At 65.4% G+C, this 23,205-nt stretch overlaps 1 protein-coding gene across 1 annotated transcript in view; it reads left to right on the plus strand.

The window, feature by feature from the left end:
* The window catches only part of ADCK5 (aarF domain containing kinase 5), a 29,236-nt gene that overhangs the window by 2,484 nt on the left and 3,547 nt on the right, over positions 1 to 23,205 (plus strand). Inside the window, exons 4-13 of the mRNA XM_065830941.2 lie at positions 618 to 693; positions 3,791 to 3,991; positions 7,397 to 7,537; positions 12,244 to 12,357; positions 14,422 to 14,553; positions 19,285 to 19,368; positions 19,447 to 19,528; positions 19,613 to 19,691; positions 19,775 to 19,866; positions 22,913 to 23,165. Coding sequence (XP_065687013.2) covers positions 618 to 693; positions 3,791 to 3,991; positions 7,397 to 7,537; positions 12,244 to 12,357; positions 14,422 to 14,553; positions 19,285 to 19,368; positions 19,447 to 19,528; positions 19,613 to 19,691; positions 19,775 to 19,866; positions 22,913 to 23,165 — 1,254 coding nt within the window. The remainder of the gene's footprint in view (positions 1 to 617; positions 694 to 3,790; positions 3,992 to 7,396; positions 7,538 to 12,243; positions 12,358 to 14,421; positions 14,554 to 19,284; positions 19,369 to 19,446; positions 19,529 to 19,612; positions 19,692 to 19,774; positions 19,867 to 22,912; positions 23,166 to 23,205) is intronic.

Below are 23,205 nucleotides of genomic sequence, written 5' to 3' on the forward strand. Positions count from 1 at the left end.
GGCTGGGGGGAGGCTTGGGGGGGTGGGGGGTCCCGGACGCCTGGGTCCCCTGGGCTGACCCCCCCGAATGGGATGGTTCGGCAGGGGGGGGGCGGGTGGGCTGGGGGGAGGCTTGGGGGGTGGGGGGGTCCCAGACACCTGGGTCCCCTTAGGGCTGGGACCCCACACAGGGCACTTCGACAATGGAGGGGGCTGGGGAAGGGGGTCCCGGACGCCTGGGTCCCCCTGGACTGACCCCCCCCCCCCATGGGACGGTTTGGCAAGGGGGGGGCTGGGGAGAGGCTTGGGGGGGTGGGGGGGTCCCGGACGCCTGGGTCCCCTTAGGGCTGGGACCCCCCCCATAGACACTTTGGCAAGTGGGGGAGTCCAGGGGGGGCCCGGACGCCTGGGTCCCCCAGGGCTCAGACCCCACATGGGTTGGGGGGTGGTCCCGGACGCCTGGGTCCCCCTGGGCTGACCCCCCGCCATGGGACGGTTCGGCAAGGGGGGGGTGGGGGGATCCCGGACGCCTGGGTCCCCCAGTGTTCAGACCCCACACGGGCTGGGGGGGGGGGTTGGAGGGGTTGGGGGGTCCCGGACGCCTGGGTCCCCAGGGCTGACCCCCCCGCGCCCTCCAGGTCCCTGGCCGTGGGTGTCCAGATCTCCCTGGACTATTGGTGGACACAGAACGTGGCGCTGCGGGGGCTGGAGGAGGTGGGGGGCACTTGGGGGGCACGGGGGGGGACTTGGGGGGCTGAGGAGGTGGGGGGGGCTGGGGGAGACTTGGGGGGCTGGGGGGTGAGGAGGTGGTGAGTACTGGGGGGTGGGGGGCTCAGGGGGGCTGGGGGCACTTGGGGGGCTCAGGGGACACTTGGGGGGCACTGGGGGCTATGGGGAGCACTTGGGGGGCTCAAGGGACACTTGGGGGGCACTGGGGGCTATGGGGAGCACTTGGGGGGCTCAGGGTCATTTGGGGGGCTCAACGAGGGATTGTGGGGCTTGGGGCAGTTGGGGGGCTCAGGGAACACTTGGGGGGCTCAGGGGACACTTGGGGTGCTCAGGGATGCACTTGGGGTGCTGGGGGGCACTTGGGGGGCTCAGGGGGCTATGGGGACTACTTGGGGGGCTCAGGGGACACTTGGGGTGCTGGGGGCACTTGGGGGGCTCAGGGGGCACTTGGGGTGCTGGGGGGCACTTGGGGGGCTCAGGGAGCTATAAGGACCACTTGGGGGGCTCAGGGGACACTTGGGGTGCTGGGGGGCGCTTGGGGGCCTCAGGGGACACTTGAGGGGGCTCAGGGGACACTTGGGGTGCTGGGGGGCACTTGGGGGGCACTTGGGGCTATGGGGACCACTTGGGGGGCTCAGGGGACACTTGGGGTGCTGGGGGGCACTTGGGGTGCTGGGGGGCACTTGGGGGGCTCAGGGGGCTCTGGGGAGCACTTGGGGGGCACTCAGGGGACACTTGGGGTGCTGGGGGGCACTTGGGGGGCACTGGGGGCTATGGGGAGCACTTGGGGTGCTGGGGGCACCCAGTGATGGGTGGGGGGTTCAATGGCCACTTGGGGGGCTCAGCGAGGGACTGGGGGGGCTGGTGTGTGACCCCGTGTCCCCCAGGGGATGTTGGGGTGCTGGGGGGGGTTTTGGGGTGCTGGGGGGGTTTGGGGCGCTGTGTGACCCCCATGTCCCCCACAACAGTTCATGGCTGGGATGTTGGGGTGCTGGGGGGGTTTGGGGCGCTGTGTGACCCCCATGTCCCCCCAGGACAGCGCAGCGTTCATGGTTGGCATGGCAGAGGGTTTTGGGGTGCTCTGGGTGCTGTGTCACCCCCTGTCCCCTGCCCCATGTCCCCAGGACAGCGCGGCGTTGCTGGCCGGGATGTCACGGGTGTTTTGGGGTGCTCTGGGGGTTTTTGGGGTGCTGTGTCACCCTGTGTCCCCAGGACAGCGCGGCATTGGTGGCCGGGATGTCATGGGGGTTTTGGGGTGCTCTGGGTGCTGTGTCACCCTGTGTCCCCTGTCCCATGTCCCCAGGACAGCGCGGCATTCACAGCCAGGATGTCGTGGTGGTTTTGGGGTGCGCTGGGGGGTTTTGGGGTGCTCTGGGTGCTGTGTGACCGTGTCCCCTGCCCCATGTCCCCAGGACAGCGCGGCATTGGTGGCCGGGATGTCACAGTGGTTTTGGGGTGCTCTGGGCGCTGTGTCACCCTGTGTCACCCTGTGTCCCCTGTCCCATGTCCCCAGGACAGCGTGGCGTTTGCAGCTGGGATGTCGGGTGTTTTGGGGTGCTCCGGGTGGTTTTGGGGTGCTGTGTCACCCTGTGTCCCCAGGACAGCGCGGCGTTGGTGGCCGGGATGTCACGGTGGTTTTGGGGTGCTCTGGGTGCTGTGTGACCATGTCCCATGTCCCCAGGACAGCGCGGCATTGGTGGCCAGGATGTCACGGGTGTTTTGGGGTGCTCTGGGTGGTTTTGGGGTGCTGTGTCACCCTGTGTCCCCAGGACAGCGCAGCGTTGGTGGCCGGGATGTCACGGTGGTTTTGGGGTGCTCTGGGTGCTGTGTCACCCCGTGTCCCCTGTCCCATGTCCCCAGGACAGCGCGGCATTCACAGCCAGGATGTTGTGGTGGTTTTGGGGTGCTTGGGGGCATTTTGGGGTGCTCTGGGTGCTGTGTGACCATGTCCCATGTCCCATGTCCCCAAGACAGTGCAGCGTTGGTGGCCGGGATGTCACGGTGGTTTTGGGGTGCTGTGTCACCCTGTGTCCCCAGGACAGTGCAACGTTGGTGGCTGGGATGTCATGATGGTTTTGGGGTGCTCGGGGGGGTTTTGGGGTGCTCTGGGTGCTGTGTCACCCCGTGTCCCCTGTCCCATGTCCCCAGGACAGCGCGGCGTTTGCAGCTGGGATGTCACGGGTGTTTTGGGGTGCTCCGGGTGTTTTTGGGGTGCTGTGTCACCCTGTGTCCCCAGGACAGCGCGGCGTTGGTGGCCGGGATGTCATGGGGGTTTTGGGGTGCTCTGGGTGCTGTGTCACCCTGTGTCCACTGTCCCATGTCCCCAGGACAGCGCGGCATTCACAGCCAGGATGTCGTGGTGATTTTGGGGTGCTCTGGGGGGTTTTGGGGTGCTCTGGGTGCTGTGTGACCGTGTCCCCTGTCCCATGTCCCCAGGACAGTGCGGCGTTGGTGGCTGGGATGTCACGGGTGTTTTGGGGTGCTCTGGGTGGTTTTGGGGTGCTGTGTCACCCTGTGTCCCCAGGACAGCGCAGTGTTGGTGGCTGGGATGTCATGATGGTTTTGGGGTGCTCGGGGGGGTTTTGGGGTGCTCTGGGTGCTGTGTCACCCCATGTCCCGTGTCCCATGTCCCCAGGACAGCGCGGCGTTCGCGGCCGGGATGTCACGGTGGTTTTGGGGGGCTGTGTCACCCCGTGTCCCCCCGTGTCCCCCCGTGTCCCCCCCAGCACAGCGCGGCGTTCGCGGCCGGGATGTCTCGGTGGTTTTGGGGGGCTGTGTCACCCCGTGTCCCCCCGTGTCCCCCCGTGTCCCCCAGGACAGCGCGGCGTTCGCGGCCGGGATGTCTCGGTGGTTTTGGGGGGCTGTGTCACCCCGTGTCCCCCCGTGTCCCCCCGTGTCCCCCAGGACAGCGCGGTGTTCGCAGCCGGGATGTCTCGGTGGTTTTGGGGGGCTGTGTCACCCCATGTCCCCCCGTGTCCCGCCGTGTCCCCCAGGACAGCGCGGTGTTCGCAGCCGGGATGTCTCGGTGGTTTTGGGGGGCTGTGTCACCCCGTGTCCCCCCGTGTCCCCCCGTGTCCCCCAGGACAGCGCGGCGTTCGCGGCCGGGATGTCTCGGTGCCACCGCCGCGGCGCGGAGCGGCTGTTCCGGGGGGCCCTTCGGAACGGGGGGCTCTACGTGAAGCTGGGCCAGGGGCTCTGCGCCTTCAACCACCTCCTGCCCCCCGAGTACGGCGCTGCGCTCACCCCCCTGGAGGATCGGGCCCTGCAGCGGCGCCACGGAGAGGTGACAGGGATGGGGACAGGGGGAGGGGACAGGGATGGGGACACGGAGAGGGGACAGGGACGGGGACAGGGGGAGGTGACAGGGATGGGGACACGGGGAGGGGACAGGGATGGGGACACGGAGAGGGGACAGGGATGGGGACAGGGATGGGGACACGGAGAGGGGACAGGGACTGGGACACGGGGAGGGGACAGGGGAGGGGACAGGGACGGGGACTCGGGGAGGGGACAGGGATGGGGACAGGGGAGGGGACAGGGACGGGGACAGGGGAGGGGACAGGGATGGGGACACGGGGAGGGGACAGGGGAGGGGACAGGGACGGGGACACGGGGAGGGGACAGGGATGGGGACACGGGGAGGGGACAGGGATGGGGACAGGGGAGGGGACAGGGATGGGGACACGGAGAGGTGACAGGGATGGGGACACGGGGAGGGGACAGGGATGGGGACACGGGGAGGGGACAGGGATGGGGACAGGGGAGGGGACAGGGATGGGGACACGGAGAGGTGACAGGGATGGGGACACGGGGAGGGGACAGGGACGGGGACACGGGGAGGGGACAGGGACGGGGACACGGAGAGGGGACAGGGATGGGGACACGGGGAGGGGACAGGGACGGGGACACGGAGAGGGGACAGGGATGGGGACACGGGGAGGGGACAGGGACGGGGACACGGAGAGGGGTCAGGGATGGGGACACGGGGAGGGGACAGGGACGGGGACACGGAGAGGGGACAGGGATGGGGACACGGGGAGGGGACAGGGATGGGGACAGGGGAGGGGACAGGGACTGGGACACGGGGAGGGGAGAGGGGAGGGGACAGGGACGGGGACTCGGGGAGGGGACAGGGACGGGGACACGGGGAGGGTACAGGGATGGGGACACGGGGAGGGGACAGGGACGGGGACACGGGGAGGGGACAGGGATGGGGACACGGAGAGGGGACAGGGGAGGGGACAGGGACGGGGACACGGAGAGGGGACAGGGATGGGGACACGGGGAGGGGACAGGGACGGGGACACGGAGAGGGGACAGGGACGGGGACACGGGGAGGTGACAGGGACGGGGACACGGGGAGGGGACAGGGATGGGGACACGGAGAGGGGACAGGGACGGGGACACGGGGAGGTGACAGGGACGGGGACACGGAGAGGGGACAGGGACGGGGACACGGGGAGGGGACAGGGACGGGGACACGGAGAGGGGACAGGGATGGGGACACGGGGAGGGGACAGGGATGGGGACACGGAGAGGGGACAGGGACGGGGACACGGGGAGGGGACAGGGATGGGGACACGGAGAGGGGACAGGGACAGGGGACAGGGACAGGGGACAGGGGACAGGGACAGGGGACAGGGGACAGGGAGGGGGGACAGGGAGAGGGGACAGGGGGAGGGGACAGGGATGGGGAGGGGACAGGGACAGGGACAGGGACACAGGGAGGGGACAGGGACAGGGACGGGGGACAGGGACAGGGGACAGGGACGGGGGACAGGGGAGGGGACAGGGACAGGGGGCAGAGACGGGGGACAGGGACAGGGGACAGGGACATGGGGACAGGGACATGGGGACAGGGGAGGGGGGACAGGGGACAGGGAGGGGACAGGGACAGGGGAGGGGACAGGGGACACGGAGAGGGGACACAGGGGGACATGGAGAGTGGACAGAGGGACATGGGGACAGGGACATGGAGAGGGGACAGGGAGACTGGGGGGTGACAGGGACACAGAGAGAGGACGGGGACATGGGGACACAGGGTTGACGTGGGGACAGGGACAGGGACACAGAGAGAGGATGGGGACATGGGGACACAGGGTTGACGTGGGGACAGGGACAAGGAGCGGGACAGGAACATGGGGACAGAGGACAGGGACACAGAGAGGTGACATGGGGACATGGGGGTGCCCTGTGGTGGTGACACGGAGAGGGGACAAGTGGGGACAGGGGTCCCCATGTCTCCAGGTCAATGAGTGGTTCCCAGAGAAGCTCCCCATGTCCCCATGATGTCCCCATGTCCCCACGATGTCCTCATGTCACTGTCCCCATGTCCCCACGCTGTCCCCATGTCACTGTCCCCGTGTCCCCACGATGTCCCCCCAGGTTGATGAGCTGTTCGTGGAGGAGTTCGCCGTGTCACTGTCCCCGTGTCACTGTCCCCATAGGTTGACAAGCTGTTTCTCAGGGACTTCCCCGTGTCATTGTCCCCATGCTGTCATTGTCACTGTCCCAATGTCCCCACAGGTGGATGAGCTGTTTTTGGAGGAGTTCCCCATGTCCCCGTCCCCATGTCACTGTCACTGTCCCCATGTAATTGTCACTGTTCCCATGTCACTGTCCCTGTCCCCATGTCCCCATAGGTGGATGAGCTGTTTTTGGAGGAGTTCCCCATGTCCCCGTCCCCATGTCACTGTCACTGTCCCCATGTAATTGTCACTGTCCCCATGTCACTGTCCCTGTCCCCTTGTCCCCATAGGTGGATGAGCTGTTCCTGCAGGAGTTCCCATGTCACTGTCACTGTCCCCATGTCACCGTCCCCATGTCACTGTCCCCATGTCCCCATAGGTGGATGAGCTGTTCCTGGAGGAGTTCCCATGTCACTGTCCCCATGTCCCTGTCCCCATGTCCCCATAGGTGGACGAGCTGTTCCTGGAGGAGTTCCCATGTCACTGTCACTGTTCCCATGTCACTGTCCCTGTCCCCATGTCCCCATAGGTGGACGAGCTGTTCCTGGAGGAGTTCCCATGTCACTGTCACTGTCCCCATGTCATTGTCCCCATAGGTGGACGAGCTGTTCCTGGAGGAGTTCCCATGTCTCTGTCACTGTTCCCATGTCACTGTCACTGTCCCCATGTCCCCATAGGTGGACGAGCTGTTCCTGGAGGAGTTCCCATGTCACTGTCACTGTTCCCATGTCACTGTCACTGTCCCCATGTCATTGTCCCCATAGGTGGACGAGCTGTTCCTGGAGGAGTTCCCATGTCTCTGTCACTGTTCCCATGTCACTGTCACTGTCCCCATGTCATTGTCCCCATAGGTGGACGAGCTGTTCCTGGAGGAGTTCCCATGTCACTGTCACTGTCCCCATGTCACTGTCCCCATGTCCCCAGGTTGACGAGCTGTTCCTGGAGGAGTTCCCATGTCACTGTCCCCATGTCATTGTCCCCATAGGTGGATGAGCTGTTCCTGGAGGAGTTCCCATGTCACTGTCCCCATGTCATTGTCCCCATAGGTGGACGAGCTGTTCCTGGAGGAGTTCCCATGTCTCTGTCACTGTTCCCATGTCACTGTCACTGTCCCCATGTCATTGTCCCCATAGGTGGACGAGCTGTTCCTGGAGGAGTTCCCATGTCTCTGTCACTGTTCCCATGTCACTGTCACTGTCCCCATGTCATTGTCCCCATAGGTGGACGAGCTGTTCCTGGAGGAGTTCCGCACCACCCCGGCCGGGCTGTTCCGTGAGTTCGACTACGAGCCGGTGGCGGCCGCCAGCCTGGCCCAGGTGCACCGGGCGCGCCTGCACGATGGGACCCCCGTGGCCGTCAAGGTGGGGACCGCGACCCCCCGAGACCGGGGACACCCCCAGGGACACCCAGGGACACCCCCAGGGACAGCCAGGGGACCCCCAGGACCCCCCAGGGACCCCCCAGGGACCCCCCAGGACACCCCCAGGACAGCCAGGGGCACCCAGGGGATCCCCAGACACCCGGGGACACCCGAGCACCCCCAGGACCCCCCAGGGACCCCTAGAGACCCCCCAGGACACCCAGAGATACCCAGGGGACCCTCTGGGACCCCTCCCAGGGACACCCAAGGGACCCCCAGAGACCCAGGGACACCCTGGGGACATCACAGGGACACCCCCAGGTACCCAAGGACACCCCCAGGGACCCCAAGGACTCCCCAGGGACACCCAGTGGACACCCCCAGGGACCCCCCAGGACACCCCCAGGACAGCCAGGGGCACCCAGGGGATCCCCAGACACCCAGGGACACCCGAGCACCCCCAGGACCCCCCAGGGACCCCTAGAGACCCCCCAGGACACCCAGAGACACCCAGGGGACCCTCTGGGACCCCCCCCTGCCCAGGGACACCCAAGGGACCCTCAGAGACCCAGGGACACCCTGGGGACATCACAGGGACACCCCCAGGGGCACCCTCAGGGACACCCCCAGGTACCCAGGGACACCGCAGGGATCCCCAGGGACACCCAGGGACTCCCCGGGACACCCCCAGGGAACCCCCTGGACATCCCCAGGGACACCCAGTGGACACCCCCTGGGACACCCCCCGGGACACCCAGGGGACCCCTAGAGACCCCCAGGGACCCTCCCAGGACACCCCGAGACACCCAGGGGACCCCCAGAGACCCAGGGACACCTGGGCACCCCCAGGGACCCTCCCAGGGACACCCCATGGATCCCCAGGGACGCCCCCAGGGACCCTCCAGGGATTCCCAGGACACCCCCAGGGACACCCAGGGACACTCCCAGGGACACCCTGGGGACATCACAGGGACGCCCTCAGGGACCCCCCAGGTACCCAGGGACACCCCAGGGATCCCCAGGAACACCCCAGGACACCCCCAGGGACCCCCCAGGACACCCCCAGAGACTCCAGTGGACACTCCCAGGGACCCCAGGGACACCCGGGGGACCCCTAGAGACCCCCCAGGGACCCCCCAGGGACCCCCCAGGGACACCCAGGGACCCCCCAGGACACCCAGAGCCACCCAGGGGACCCTCTGGGACCCCCCAGGGACACCCCCAGAGACCCCCCAGGGACACCCAGGGACACCCCCAGAGACTCCAGTGGACACTCCCAGGGACCCCAGGGACAGCCGGGGGACCCCTAGAGACCCCCCAGGGACCCCCCAGGGACCCCCCAGGACACCCAGAGCCACCCAGGGGACCCTCTGGGACCCCCCAGGGACACCCCCAGAGACCCCCCAGGGACACCCAGGGACACCCCCAGAGACTCAGGGACACCTGGGCACCCCCAGGGACCCTCCCAGGGACCCCCCCGGAACCTTTACACACCCCCCCCCAACAGGAGACCCTTGGGGATCCCACCCCCCCTGCAAAGCCAGGAGACCCCCTGCCCCCCCCCACTTCAGACACCCCCTGGGATCCCCCAACACCCAGACCCCCCCCATCCCAGGGACTCCTCAACACTGGGACCCCCCGGACTGTCCCCCAGGGACCCCCCAGGCCACTCTTGGGGATCCCCCCCCAACCCAGGAGCACCCCCCAAGTGACCCCCCCCCAAGCTTCCCTGTCCCCCAGGACACACTGGGACCCCCCAACACCGACACCCCCCGGGATTCCACAAGGAGCCTGCACCAGAGCACCCCCCATAACCCCCCAGTGCCCCCCATAACCCCCCAGTGCCCCCCCAATAACCCCCAAGTGACTCCCCTTGATCCCCCCATAACCCCCCAGTGACCCCCCCAGTGACCCCCATAACCCCCCAGTGCTCCCCATAACCCCCCCAGTGACCCCCCAGTGCCCCCCAGTGCCCCCCAGTGCCCCCCATAACCCCCCAGTGATCCCCACAGTGACACCCATAACCCCCCAGTGCCCCCCATAACCCCCCAGTGATCCCCACAGTGACCCCCATAACCCCCCATAACCCCTCAGTGCCCCCCATAACCCACCAGTGACCCCCCCAGTGACCCCCATAACCCCCCATAACCCTCCAGTGACCCCCCCAATGCCCCCCATAACCCTGCAGTGATCCCCCCAGTGCCCCCCATAACCCCCCAGTGACCCCCCCAGTGCCCCCCATAACCCCCAAGTGCCCCCCATAACCCCCCAGTGACCCCCACAGTGCCCCTCATAACCCCCCAGTGCCCCCCATAACCCCCCAGTGACTCCCCTTGATCCCCCCATAACCCCCCAGTGCCCCCCATAACCCCCCAGTGACCCCCATGACCCCCACGATCCCCCCAGTACCCCCCCCAGGGACTCCCCATAACCCCCCCAATACCCCCCATGAACCCCCATGACCCCCCCAGTGACCCCCCCAGTGCCGTCCATAACCCCCCAGTACCCCCATAACCCTCCAGTGACCCCCCCCCTAACTCCTCCAACACCCCCATGACCTCCCCAGTGACCCCCCCAGTGCCCCCCATGACACCCCCGGTGTCCCCTGTGCCCCCCCCGCTGTGTCCCCCCATGACCCCTCCAGTGACCCCCCCCCATGTCCCCTGTGACCCCCCAGTGTCCCCCAGCATGACGCCCCCAGTGTCCCCCCATGACACCCCCATGACCCCCCCATGTCACCCCATGACCCCCACTGTCCCCCCAGTGTCCCCCATGACCCCTCAGTGTCCCTCCCCCTGTACCCCCATGACCCCCTCCATGTCCCCCTGTGACCCCCACTGTCCCCCCATGTCACCCCTGGTGTCCCCCTGTGACCCCCACTGTCCCCCCCGTGTCCCCCCTTGTCACCCTTGGAGTCCCTCCCCCTGTCCCCCTGTGACCCCCTCCATGTGCCCCCATGACCCCCCCATGTCCCCCATGACACCCTGCAGTGTCCCCCCGCCGTGTCCCCGTGTCCCCCCATGTCCCCATGTCCCCAGGTCCCCATGTCCCCTATGTCCTATGTCCCTGTGTCTCCAGGTCCCCATGTCCCTGTGTCCCCAGGTCCCCATGTCCCCAGGTCCCCCATGTCCCTATGTCCCCATGTCCCATGTCCCCTGTGTCCCCAGGTCCTCCGTGTCCCCATGTCCCATGTCCCCAGCTCCCCATGTCCCTTGTGTCCCCCCATGTCCCTGTGTCTCCCCATGTCCCCTGTGTCTTTATGTCCCCATGTCCCCCATGTCCCCGTGTCTCTAGGTCCCCTGTCCCATGTCCCTATGTCCCCGTGTCTCTATGTCCCCATGTCCCATGTCCTGTGTCCCCCATGTCCCGTGTCCCCATGTCCCATGTCCCTGTGTCCCTAGGTCCCCATGTCCCGTGTCCCCGTGTGCCCATGTCCCCATATCCCATGTCCCGTGTCCCCCCATGTTCCATGTCCCCCATGTCCCGTGTCCCCATGTCCCCATGTCCTGTGTCCTCATGTCCCCATGTCCCATGTCCCACGTGTCCCCGTGTCCCCATGTCCCATGTCCCCGTGTCCCCTGTGTCCCCATGTCCTGTGTCCCCATGTCCCTGTGTCCCATGTCCCACATGTCCCATGTCCCGTGTCCCATGTCCTCTGTGTCCCCATGTCCCGTGTCCTCATGTCCCCATGTCCCTTCTCCCCATGTCCCCGTGTCCCATGTCCCACGTGTCCCCATGTCCCATGTGCCCCATGTCCCCATGTCCTGTGTCCCCATGTCCCTGTGTCCCATGTCCCCCATGTCCCGTGTCCCCCATGCCCCCATGTCCCTGTGTCCCATGTCCTGTGTCCCCATGTCCCGTGTCCCTGTGTCCCCTCATGTTCCGTGTCCCATGTCCCCGTGTCCCCATGTCCCATGTCCCATGTCCTGTGTCCCCATGTCCCGTGTCCCTGTGTCCCCTCATGTTCCGTGTCCCGTGTCCCCGTGTCCCCATGTCCCCATGTCCCATGTCCCCTGTGTCCCCATGTCCCATGTCCCCATGTCCCATCTCCCCATGTCCCCATGTCCCATGTCCCATGTGTCCCCATGTCCCCGTGTCCCCATGTCCCATGTCCCTATGTCCCATGTCCCACGTGTCCCTATGTCCCACGTGTCCCCATGTCCCGTGTCCCCATGTCCCCTGTGTCCCCATGTCCCTGTGTCCCATGTCCCATGTCCCACATGTCCTCATGTCCCCGTGTCCCATGTCCCGTGTCCCCATGTCCCGTGTCCCCATGTCCCATATCTCTGTGTCCCATGTCTCCATGTCCCCTATGTCCCCATGTCCCGTGTCCCCCCATGTCCCATGTCCCTGTGTCCCGTGTCCCGTGTCCCGTGTCCCCGTGTCCCCATGTCCCGTGTCCCCATGTCCCCTGTGTCCCCATGTCCCTGTGTCCCATGTCCCATGTCCCACATGTCCTCATGTCCCCGTGTCCCATGTCCCGTGTCCCCATGTCCCGTGTCCCCATGTCCCATATCTCTGTGTCCCATGTCTCCATGTCCCCTATGTCCCCATGTCCCGTGTCCCCCCATGTCCCATGTCCCTGTGTCCCGTGTCCCGTGTCCCGTGTCCCCGTGTCCCCATGTCTCCATGTCCCACGTGTCCCGTGTCCCATGTCCCCATGTCCCGTGTCCCGTGTCCCCGTGTCCCCATGTCCCGTGTCCCCAGGTCCAGTACATCGATCTCCGCGACCGGTTCGAGGGCGACATCCGGACGCTGGAGCTGCTGCTGCGCATCGTGGAGTTCATGCACCCGGCCTTCGCGCTCGGATGGGTGCTGCAGGTGACACCCCGTGTCCCCAGGTCACCCCATGTCACCCCATGTCACCCCATGTCACCCCATGTCACCCCAGTGTCCCTGGGTCACCCCCATGTTCCCTGTGTCACCCCAGTGTCCCCTGTCCCCCCAAGCTGCCACCGTGTATCATGGGGTTCATGCACCCGGCCTTTGTGCTCAGATGGGTGCTGCAGGTGACACCCCATGTCCCCATGTCACCCCATGTCACCCCATGTCACCCCAGTGTGCCCAAGTCACCCCAGTGTCCCTGTGTCACCCCAGTGTCCCCTGTCCCTCCCAAGCTGCCACTGTGTATCCTGGGGTTCATGCACCCAGCCTTTGCCCTTGGATGGGTGCTGCAGGTGACACCCTGTGTCCCCAGGTCACCCCAGTGTCCCCAAGTCACCCCAATGTCCCTGTGTCACCCCAGTGTCCCCTGTCCCCCCCAGCTGCCACTGCGCATCGTGGAGTTCATGCACCCGGCCTTTGTGCTCGGATGGGTGCTGCAGGTGACACCCCATGTCCCCAGGTCACCCCATGTCCCCAAGTCACCCCACTGTCCCCGGGTCACCCCCATGTTCCCTGTGTCACCCCAGTGTCCCCTGTCCCTCCCAAGCTGCCACTGTATCGTGGGGTTCATGCACCCGGCCTTTGTCCTTGGATGGGTGCTGCAGGTGACACCCCAGTGTCCCCAGGTCACCCCAGTGTCCCCCCTGTGTCCCTGGGTCACCCCTGTGTCACCCCAGTGTCCCCTGTCCCCCCAAGCTGCCACTGCACATCGTGGGGTTCATGCACCGGCCTTTGCCCTTGGATGGGTGCTGCAGGTGACACTCTGGTGTCACCCCAGTGTCCCCTTGTCACCCCCATGTCCCCAGTGTCACCCCAGTGTCCCCTGTCCCCCCCCCAGCTGCTGCTGCACATCGTGCGGTTCCTGCTCCCTCTTGGACTGGGGGCTGCAGGGGACACACCCCAAGAGACCCCCCTGTGTCACCCCAGTGTCTCCGTGTCACCCCCATGTCACCCCCGTGTCACCCCCGTGTCACCCCCGTGTCACCCCAATGTCCCTGCTGAGCTGCCACCACACACCACGCGGTTCCTGCCCCCCCGGTGCTGGGCTGGGGGGAACACAGGCTCAGGACCCCCCGTGTCCCCATGTCCCCTGTCCCAGGAGCTGAAGGGCACGCAGGCTCAGGCCCCCTGTGTCCCCATGTCCCCTGTCCCAGGAGCTGAAGGGGACACAGGCTCAGGACCTCATGTCCCCTGTCCCCATGTCCCCTGTCCCCATGTCTCCATGTCCCCTGTCCCTATCCAGGAGCTGAAGGGGACGCAGGCTCAGGTCCCCCCCGTGTCCCCATGTCCCCATGTCCCCTGTCCCCTGTCCCAGGAGCTGAAGGGGACGCAGGCTCAGGCCCCCTATGTCCCCATGTCCCCTGTCCCAGGAGCTGAAGGGGATGCAGGCTCAGGCCTCTGTGTCCCCATGTCCCTGTGTCCCCTGTCCCAGGAGCTGAAGGGGGTGCAGGCTCAGGCCCCCTGTGTCCCCATGTCCCTGTGTCCCCATCCAGGAGCTGAAGGGGACGCAGGCTCAGGTCCCCCCTGTGTCCCCATGTCCCTGTGTCCCCTGTCCCCTGTCCCCGTTCAGGAGCTGAAGGGGACGCAGGCTCAGGACCCCCATGTCCCCGTGTCCCCTGACGCAGGAGCTGAAGGGGACGTTATTGCAGGACCCTCTGTCCCCATGTCCCCATGTCCCCGTGTCCCCCGTCCAGGAGCTGAAGGGGATGCAGGCTCAGGACCCCATGTCCCCTGTCCCCATGTCCCCTGTCCCCTGTTCCTGCCCAGGAGCTGAAGGGGACACTGGCTCAGGACCCCATGTCCCCTGTCCCCATGTCCCCTGTCCCCATGTCCCCTGTCCCCTGTCCCCGCCCAGGAGCTGAAGGGGGCGCAGGCTCAGGACCCCATGTCCCCTGTCCCCATGTCCCCTGTCCCCTGTCCCCGTCCAGGAGCTGAAGGGGGCGCAGGCTCAGGACCCCATGTCCCCTGTCCCCATGTCCCCTGTCCCCTGTCCCTGCCCAGGAGCTGAAGGGGACGCTGGCGCAGGAGCTGGACTTCGAGAACGAGGGGCGGAACGCGGAGCGCTGCGCCAGGGACCTGCGGCACTGCGGCTACGTCGTGGTGCCCCGCGTGCACTGGGACAAGAGCAGCAAGGTGACACATGGGGGTGACATGGGACATGGGGACACGCGTGCACTGGGACAAGAGCAGCAAGGTGACACATGGGGGTGACATGGGACATGGGGACACGCGTGCACTGGGACAAGAGCAGCAAGGTGACACATGGGGGTGACATGGGACATGGGGACACGCGTGCACTGGGACAAGAGCAGCAAGGTGACACATGGGGGTGACATGGGACATGGGGACACGCGTGCGCTGGGACAAGAGCAGCAGGGTGACACATGGGGGGGACATGGGACATGGGGACACGCGTGCACTGGGACAAGAGCAGCAAGGTGACACATGGGGGTGACATGGGACATGGGGACACGCGTGCACTGGGACAAGAGCAGCAAGGTGACACATGGGGGTGACATGGGACATGGGGACACGCGTGCACTGGGACAAGAGCAGCAAGGTGACACATGGGGACATGGGGACACGCGTGCGCTGGGACAAGAGCAGCAAGGTGACACATGGGGGTGACATGGGACATGGGGACACGCGTGCACTGGGACAAGAGCAGCAAGGTGACACATGGGGGTGACATGGGACATGGGGACACGCGTGCACTGGGACAAGAGCAGCAAGGTGACACATGGGGGTGACATGGGACATGGGGACACGCGTGCACTGGGACAAGAGCAGCAAGGTGACACATGGGGGGGACATGGGACATGGGGACACGCGTGCACTGGGACAAGAGCAGCAAGGTGACACATGGGGACATGGGGACAAGGGCAGCAAGGTGACACATGGGGACATGGGGACACACGTGCACTGGGACAAGAGCAGCAAGGTGACAGGGGACATGGGGACATGGACACGGGTGCTGGGACAAGAGCAGCAAGGTGATAGGGGACAGGGGACAGGGGGACAAGGGCAGCAAGGTGACACATGGGGACATGGGGACACAGGCGCTGGGACAAGAGCAGCAAGGTGACAGGGGACAGGGGACATGGGGACACGGACAAGAGCAGCAAGGTGACAGGGGACATGGGGGTGACATGGGACATGGGGACACGCATGCACTGGGACAAGAGCAGCAAGGTGACAGGGGACATGGGGGTGACATGGGACATGGGGACACGCGTGCACTGGGACAAGAGCAGCAAGGTGACAGGACAGGGGACATGGGGACAAGGGCAGCAAGGTGACACATGGGGACACAGGTGCGCTGGGACAAGGGCAGCAAGGTGACACATGGGGACATGGACACAGGTGCTGGGACAAGAGCTGCAAGGTGACACATGGGGACATGGGGACACGGGTGCACTGGGACAAGAGCAGTAAGGTGACAGGGGACATGGGGACAAGGGCAGCAAGGTGACACATGGGGACATGGGGACACGCGTGCACTGGGACAAGAGCAGCAAGGTGACAGGGGACATGGGGGTGACATGGGGATATGGGGACATGCGTGCACTGGGACAAGAGCAGCAAGGTGACAGGGGACAGGGGACATGGGGACATGGGGACACGGACAAGAGCAGCAAGATGACAGGGGACATGGGGGTGACATGGGACATGGGGACACGCGTGTGCTGGGACAAGAGCAGCAGGGTGACACATGGGGGTGACATGGGACATGGGGACACGCGTGCGCTGGGACAAGAGCAGCAGGGTGACACATGGGGACATGGGACATGGGGACACGCGTGCACTGGGACAAGAGCAGCAGGGTGACACATGGGGACATGGGGACATGGGGAAACATACAAGAGCAGCTAGGTGACAAGGGACAGGGGACATGGGGACACAGGCGCTGGGACAAGAGCAGCAAGGTGACAGGAGACAGGGGACATGGGGACACGTGTGCACTGGGACAAGAGCAGCAAGGTGACACATGGGGACATCATGGGGACACAGGCACTGGGACAAGAGCAGCGAGGTGACAGGGGATATGGGACATGGGGGTGACATGGGACATGGGGACACGGGTGTGCTGGGACAAGGGCAGCAAGGTGACACATGGGGACATGGGGACATGGGTGCACTGGGACAAGAGCAGCAAGGTGACAGGGGACAGGGGACATGGGGACATGGGGACACGCATGAGCTGGGACAAGAGCGGCAAGGTGACACATGGGGACATGGGGACACACGCGTACTGGGACAAGAGCAGCAAGGGGACAGGGGACAGGGGACATGGGGTCATGGGGACACGGACAAGAGCAGCAAGGTGACAGGGGACATGGGGGTGACATGGAACATGGGGACACGCGTGCACTGGGACAAGAGCAGCAAGGTGACAGGGGACATGGACACGGGTGCTGGGACAAGGGCAGCAAGGTGACACATGGGGACATGGGGACACACGCGTAATGGGACAAGAGCAGCAAGGTGACAGGGGACAGGGGACATGGGGACAAGGGCAGCAAGGTGACAGGGGACATGGGGACAGGGATGGTGGATGTGCTGGGGAATGGGGACAGGGGTGGTGGGGACAGGGAGAGGGGACAAGGACCAGGGGAACGGTGGGACAGGGGAATGGGGACTGGGGACAGGGAGGGCAGGCCCAGTGGGGACAGGGATGACGGGGGTGACAGGGAATGGGGACAGGGGGACAGGGAAAGGGGACAAGGACCAGGGGAACGGTGGGGACAGGGACTGGGGACAGGGAGGGCAGGCCCAGTGGGGACAGGGATGACGGGGGTGATGGGGACAGGGACAGCGAGAGTGCTGGGGAGGGAGGGCAGGGGCTGGAAACGTGGTGGGGACACAGGGGGACATGGGGGGACACGGGGACCACAGGCACACGGACCGTAGGTGTGATGGGGACAGGGGACGGGGACTGTGGGGACAGCAGGGACGGAGTGGCAGGGACAGGGGGCTGATGTGGCCCTGTCCCTGTCCCTGTCCCTGCCTGTCCCCATCCCCGTGTGTCCCTGTCCCCTGCCTGTCCCTGCTTGAACCGACCCGTTGCCCTCCCCATTCCCCTGACTGTCCCCCTGTGTCCCTGTCCCTACCCCTGTCCCCCTGTCCCCCTGTGTCCCTGTCCCCTGTGTCCCTATCCCCGTGTCCCTCTGTGTCCCTCTGTGTTCTGCTGTCTCCCTGTGTCCCCCGTGTCCTGTCCCTACCCTTGTCCCCTGTCCCGTGTCCCTGTCCCCCCGTGTCCCTCTGTCTCCCTGTCCCCTTGTGTCCCATGTCCCCTGTGTCCCTGTCCCCTTGTCCCTTGTGTCCCTGTCCCTACCCTTGTCCCCCTATCCCCCGTGTCCCTGTCCCCCTGTCCTGTGTCCCCCGTGTCCCTGTCCCCCTGTGTCCCATGTCCCCTGTGTACCCCTGTCCCCTGTGTCCCTGTTCCCTGTGTCCCCCCGTGTCCCCCCGTGTCCCCCTGTCCCCTATGTCCCCCTGTCCCCGTGTTCCCCTGTGTCCCTGTCCCATGTCCCTGTCCCCCTGTGTACCCCGTCCCCCTGTTCCCCTATCCCCTGTGTCCCACTGCGTCTCTGTCCCCCCGTGTCCCTGTCCCCTGTGTCCCTGTGTCCCTGTGTCCCCCTGTGTCCCTGTCCCTGTCCCCCTGTCCCCCTATCCCCTGTGTCCCTGTCCCCCTGTGTCCCACTGCATCTCTGTCCCCCTGTCCCTGTGCCCTGTGTCCCTCTGTGTCCCATGCCCTCTATGTCCCGTGTCCCTCTATGTCCCTGTCCCCCTGTCCCGTGTCCCCGTGTCCCTGTCCCTGTCCCCCTGTGTACCCCTGTCCCCTGTGTCCCTGTCCCCCTGTGTCCCACTGCATCTCTGTCCCCCCCTGTCCCTGTGCCGTGTCCCTCTGTGTCCCCCTGTGTCCCATGCCCCCTATGTCCCGTGTCCCCCTATGTCCCTGTCCCCCTGTCCCGTGTCCCTGTCCCCCTGTGTACCCCTGTCCCCTGTGTCCCTGTCCCGTGTCCCTGTCCCCCTGTGTACCCCTGTCCCCCTGTCCCCTGTCCCCCTGTCCCCCTGTGTCCCACTGCATCTCTGTCCCACCCTGTCCCTGTGCCCGGTGTCCCTCTGTGTCCCCCTGTGTCCTGTGCCCCCTGTGTCCCTGTCCCGTGTCCCCTGTGTCCCCCTGTCCCATGTCCCTCTGCCCTGTGTCCCCGTGTCCCTGTCCCCCTGTGTACCCCTGTGCCCCTATCCCCTGTGTCCCTGTCCCCCTGTGTACCCCTGTGCCCCTATCCCCTGTGTCCCTGTCACCCTGTGTCCCACTGCATCTCTGTCCCTGCCATCCCTGTGCCCGGTGTCCCTCTGTGTCCCCCTGTGTCCCATGCCCCCTGTGTCCCTGTCCCATGTCCCTCTGCCCTGTGTCCCTGTCCCTGTTCCCCTGTGTACCCCTGTCCTCCTATCCCCTGTGTCCCTGTCCCCCTGTGTCCCCCTGTGTCCCCTATGTCCCCATCCCCCTGTCCCGTGTCCCTGTGCCCTGTGTCCCCTATGTCCCCGTCCCCCTGTCCCGTGTCCCTGTGCCCTGTGTCCCTCTGTGTCCCTGTGTCCCTGTCCCGTGTCCCTGTGCCCTGTGTCCCTCTGTGTCCCCCTGTGTCCCCGTGTCCCTGTGCCGTGTCCCTCTGTGTCCCTGTCCCGTGTCCCTGTGCCCTGTGTCCCTCTGTGTCCCCCTGTGTCCCCGTGTCCCTGTCCCGTGTCCCTGTGCCCTGTGTCCCTCTGTGTCCCCCTGTGTCCCCGTGTCCCTGTCCCGTGTCCCTGTGCCCTGTGTCCCTCTGTGTCCCCCTGTGTCCCCGTGTCCCTGTCCCGTGTCCCCAGCGCGTCCTGACAGCCGATTTCTGCGAGGGCTGCAAGATCACCAACGTGGAGGGGATCCGCAGCCAGGGCCTGGGCGTGCAGGACGTGAGTGACCCCCCGGCGCTGGGGACACCTGGGGACACCCCGGGGACACCCAGCGCTGTCACCCCGCTGTCCCCACAGGCGGCCGAGAAGCTGATCCGCGTGTTCGCCGAGCAGATCTTCTACACCGGCTTCATCCACGCCGACCCCCACCCTGGGAACGGTACCCACGCTGGGGGGGTCCCCAAGGTCCTGGGGGTGTCCCCGAGGTCCTGGGGGTGTCCCCATGTCCCCGTGTCCCCCGCAGTGCTGGTTCGACGCGGCCCCGACGGCAAAGCCCAACTGGTGCTGCTGGACCACGGGTTGTACGAGTTCCTGAGCGAGAGGTCAGGGGGGCCCAGGGGGGGTTCCCCGGGGGGCGTTGGGGACAGCGGGGCCGTGTCCCCCGCTGAGGCCTCGGGGACCGCAGGGACCGCGCGGCGCTGTGCCAGCTCTGGAGAGCCATCGTCCTGCGCGACCACGGCGCCATGCGGAGCCGCGCCGCCGACCTGGGCGTGCACGGTGAGCCGGGGCTGGGGCTGCTTGAACTTGAACTTGACCCCTGGTGGGGGGGGGGGGGCTGCCACCCCCAAACCTGCCTCCTCGGGGTTCTGCAGCCCTTGAACTTGACCCCTGGGGTTCTACACCCCTTGAACTTGATACTTGAGGTCCTGCACCCCCTGACCTTGACCCCTGAGGTTCCACAGCCCCTTGAACTTGATCCTTTGGGTTCTACACCCCTTGAACTTGATACTTGAGGTCCTGTACCCCCTGACCTTGACCCCCAGGGTTCTGTACCCCCTGACCTTGACCCCTGAGGTTCCGCAGCCCCTTGAACTTGATCCGTTGGGTTCTACACCCCTTGAACTTCATACTTGAGGTCCTGCACCCCCTGACCTTGACCCCCAGGGTTCTGTACCCCCTGACCTTGACCCCTGAGGTTCCACAGCCCCTTGAACTTGATCCGTTGGGTTCTACACCCCTTGAACTTCATACTTGAGGTCCTGCACCCCCTGACCTTGACCCCCAGGGTTCTGTACCCCCTGACCTTGACCCCTGAGGTTCCGCAGCCCCTTGAACTTGATCCTTTGGGTTCTACAGCCCTTGAACTTGATCCTTGAGGTCCTGTACCCCCTGACCTTGACCCCTGGGGTCCTGCACTTCTTGAACTTGACCCCCAGGGTCCTGTACCCCCTGACCTTGACCCCTGAGGTTCTGCACCCCCTTGAACTTGATCCTTTGGGTTCTACACCCCTTGAACTTGATACTTGAGGTCCTGTACCCCCTGACCTTGACCCCTGAGGTTCCGCAGCCCCTTGAACTTGATCCTTTGGGTTCTACAGCCCCTGACCTTGACCCCTGGTGTTCTACAGCCCTTGAACTTGATCCTTGTGGTTCTGCACCCTCTGACCTTAACCCCTGGGGTCCTGCACCCCTTGAATTTGATCCTTGAGGTCCTGCACCTCTTGAACTGACCCATGAGGTTCTGCACCCCTGACCTTGACCCCTAGGTTCCTGCAGCCCTTGAACTTGATCCTTGTGGTTCTGCAGCCCCTGACCTTGACCCCTGGGGTCCTGCAGCCCTTGAACTTGATCCTTTGGGTTCTACAGCCCTTGAACTTGATCCTGGTGGTCCCGCAGCCCCTGACCCCTCAGGTCCTGCACCTCTTGAACTGACCCCTGCGGTTCTGCAGCCCCCAACCTTGACCCCTATGTTCCTGCACCCCTTGAACTTGATCCTTTGGGTTCTGCAGCCCCGACATGGACTCCTTGGGTTCTGCAGCCCCTTAACTTGATCCTTGTGGTCCTGCACACCTTGAGCTTGGCCCCTGGGGTCCTGCACCACTTGAACTTGATCCTTGGGGTTCTGCACCACTTGACCTTGATCCCTGTCATCCTGCACCCCCTGACCTTGACCCCTAGGTTCCTGCACCCCTTGAACTTGACCCCCGTGGTCCTGCAGCCCCTGACCTTGATCCCTGGGATCCTGCACCCCTTGACCTTGACCCCTGGGGTCCTGCACCACTTGAACTTGATCCTTGGGGTTCTGCACCACTTGACCTTGATCCCTGTCGTCCTGCACCCCCTGACCTTGACCCCTAGGTTCCTGCACCCCTTGACCTTGGCCCCTGGGGTTCTACAGCCCCTGACCTTGACCCCTGTCGTCCTGCACCCCCTGAGCTTGACGCTTGGGGTCCTGCACCACTTGAACTTGATCCTTGTGGTCCTGCACCCCTTGAGCTTGGCCCCTGGGGTTCTACAGACCCTGACCTTGACCCCATGGATCCTGCAGCCCCTGACCTTGACCCTTGGGGTCTTGCAGCCCCTGACATTGACCCCTAGGTTCCTGCACCCCTTGAACTTGACCCCCGGAATCCTGCACCCCATGACCTTGACCCCTGGGATCCTGCACCCCTTGAGCTTGGCCCCTGGGATCCTGCAGCCCCTGACCTTGACCCCTGGGGTCTTGCAGCCCCCTAACTTGATCCTTGTGGTCCTGCACCCCTTGAACTTGACTCTTGTGGTCCTGCACCCCCTGACCTTGACCCCTGGGGTCTTGCACCACTTGAACTTGACCCCTAGGTTCCTGCACCCCTTGAACTTGACCCCCGTGGTCCTGCACCCTTTGACTTGACCCCTGGTGTTCTGTACCCCTTGAACTTGACCCCTGGGGTCCTGCACCCCTTGACCTTGACCCCTAAGTTCCTGCACCCCCTGACCTTGACCCCTGGTGTTCTGTAGCCCTTGAACTTGACCCCTGGGGTCCTGCACCTCTTGAACTTGACTCTTGTGGTCCTGCACCCCCGACCTTGACCCCTAGGTTCCTGCACCCCTTGACCTTGACACCTGGAATCCTGCACCCCCTGACCTTGACCCCTGGGATCCTGCACCCCCTGAATTTGATCCCTGGAGTTCTGCAACCCTTGAACTTGGCCCTTGGGGTCTTGCAGCACCTTAACTTGGTCCTTGGGGTTCTGCAGCCCTTGAACTTGACTCTTGTGGTCCTGCACTCCCTGAACTTGACCCCTAGGTTCCTGCACCCCTTGACCTTGACCCCTAAGTTCCTGCAGCCCCTGACCTTGACCCCTGGAATCCTGCACCCCCTTGAACTTGGCCCCTGGGGTCCTGCACCCCCTGACCTTGACCCCTGGGGTCTTGCACCACTTGAACTTGACCCCTGGTGTCCTGCACCCCTTGACCTTGACCCCTAGGTTCCTGCACCCCTTCACCTTGACCCCTAAGTTCCTGCACCCCCTGACCTTGACCCCTGGTGTTCTGTAGCCCTTGAACTTGACCCCTGGGGTCCTGCACCTCTTGAACTTGACTCTTGTGGTCCTGCACCCCCTGACCTTGACCCCTGGTGTTCTGCACCCCTTGAGCTTGACCCCCGTGGTCCTGCACCCCTTGACCTTGACCCCTGGGATCCTGCACTCCTTGACCTTGACCCCTGGGATCCTGCACCCCTTGACCTTGACCCCTGGGATCCTGCACCCCTTGAGCTTGACCCCTAAGTTCCTGCACCCCCTGACCTTGACCCCCACGTTGTGTGTGTGTCCCCCCCCCCCAGACTACCTGCTGTTCAGCGAGATCCTGCTGCAGCGGCCGCTGCGGCGCGCGGGGCTGTCGCTGGCGCGGGCGCTGACGGGCGCGGAGCGGGCGTACATGCAGGAGATGGCGGCGCAGCACTTCCAGCGGGTGCTGCGGGTGCTGCGGGCGCTGCCGCGGCCCATGCTGCTGGTTTTCCGCAACATCAACACCGTGCGCAGCATCCACGCCGCGCTGGGCGCCCCCGTCGACCGCTACACCCTCATGGCCAAGGCGTGAGTTTTGGGGAGGGGGGGAAAAAAGGGGGTTTTGGGG

This window comes from Patagioenas fasciata, chromosome 2 (genome assembly GCF_037038585.1).
Source record: "Patagioenas fasciata isolate bPatFas1 chromosome 2, bPatFas1.hap1, whole genome shotgun sequence".
In the NCBI taxonomy this organism is placed as follows: domain Eukaryota; kingdom Metazoa; phylum Chordata; class Aves; order Columbiformes; family Columbidae; genus Patagioenas; species Patagioenas fasciata.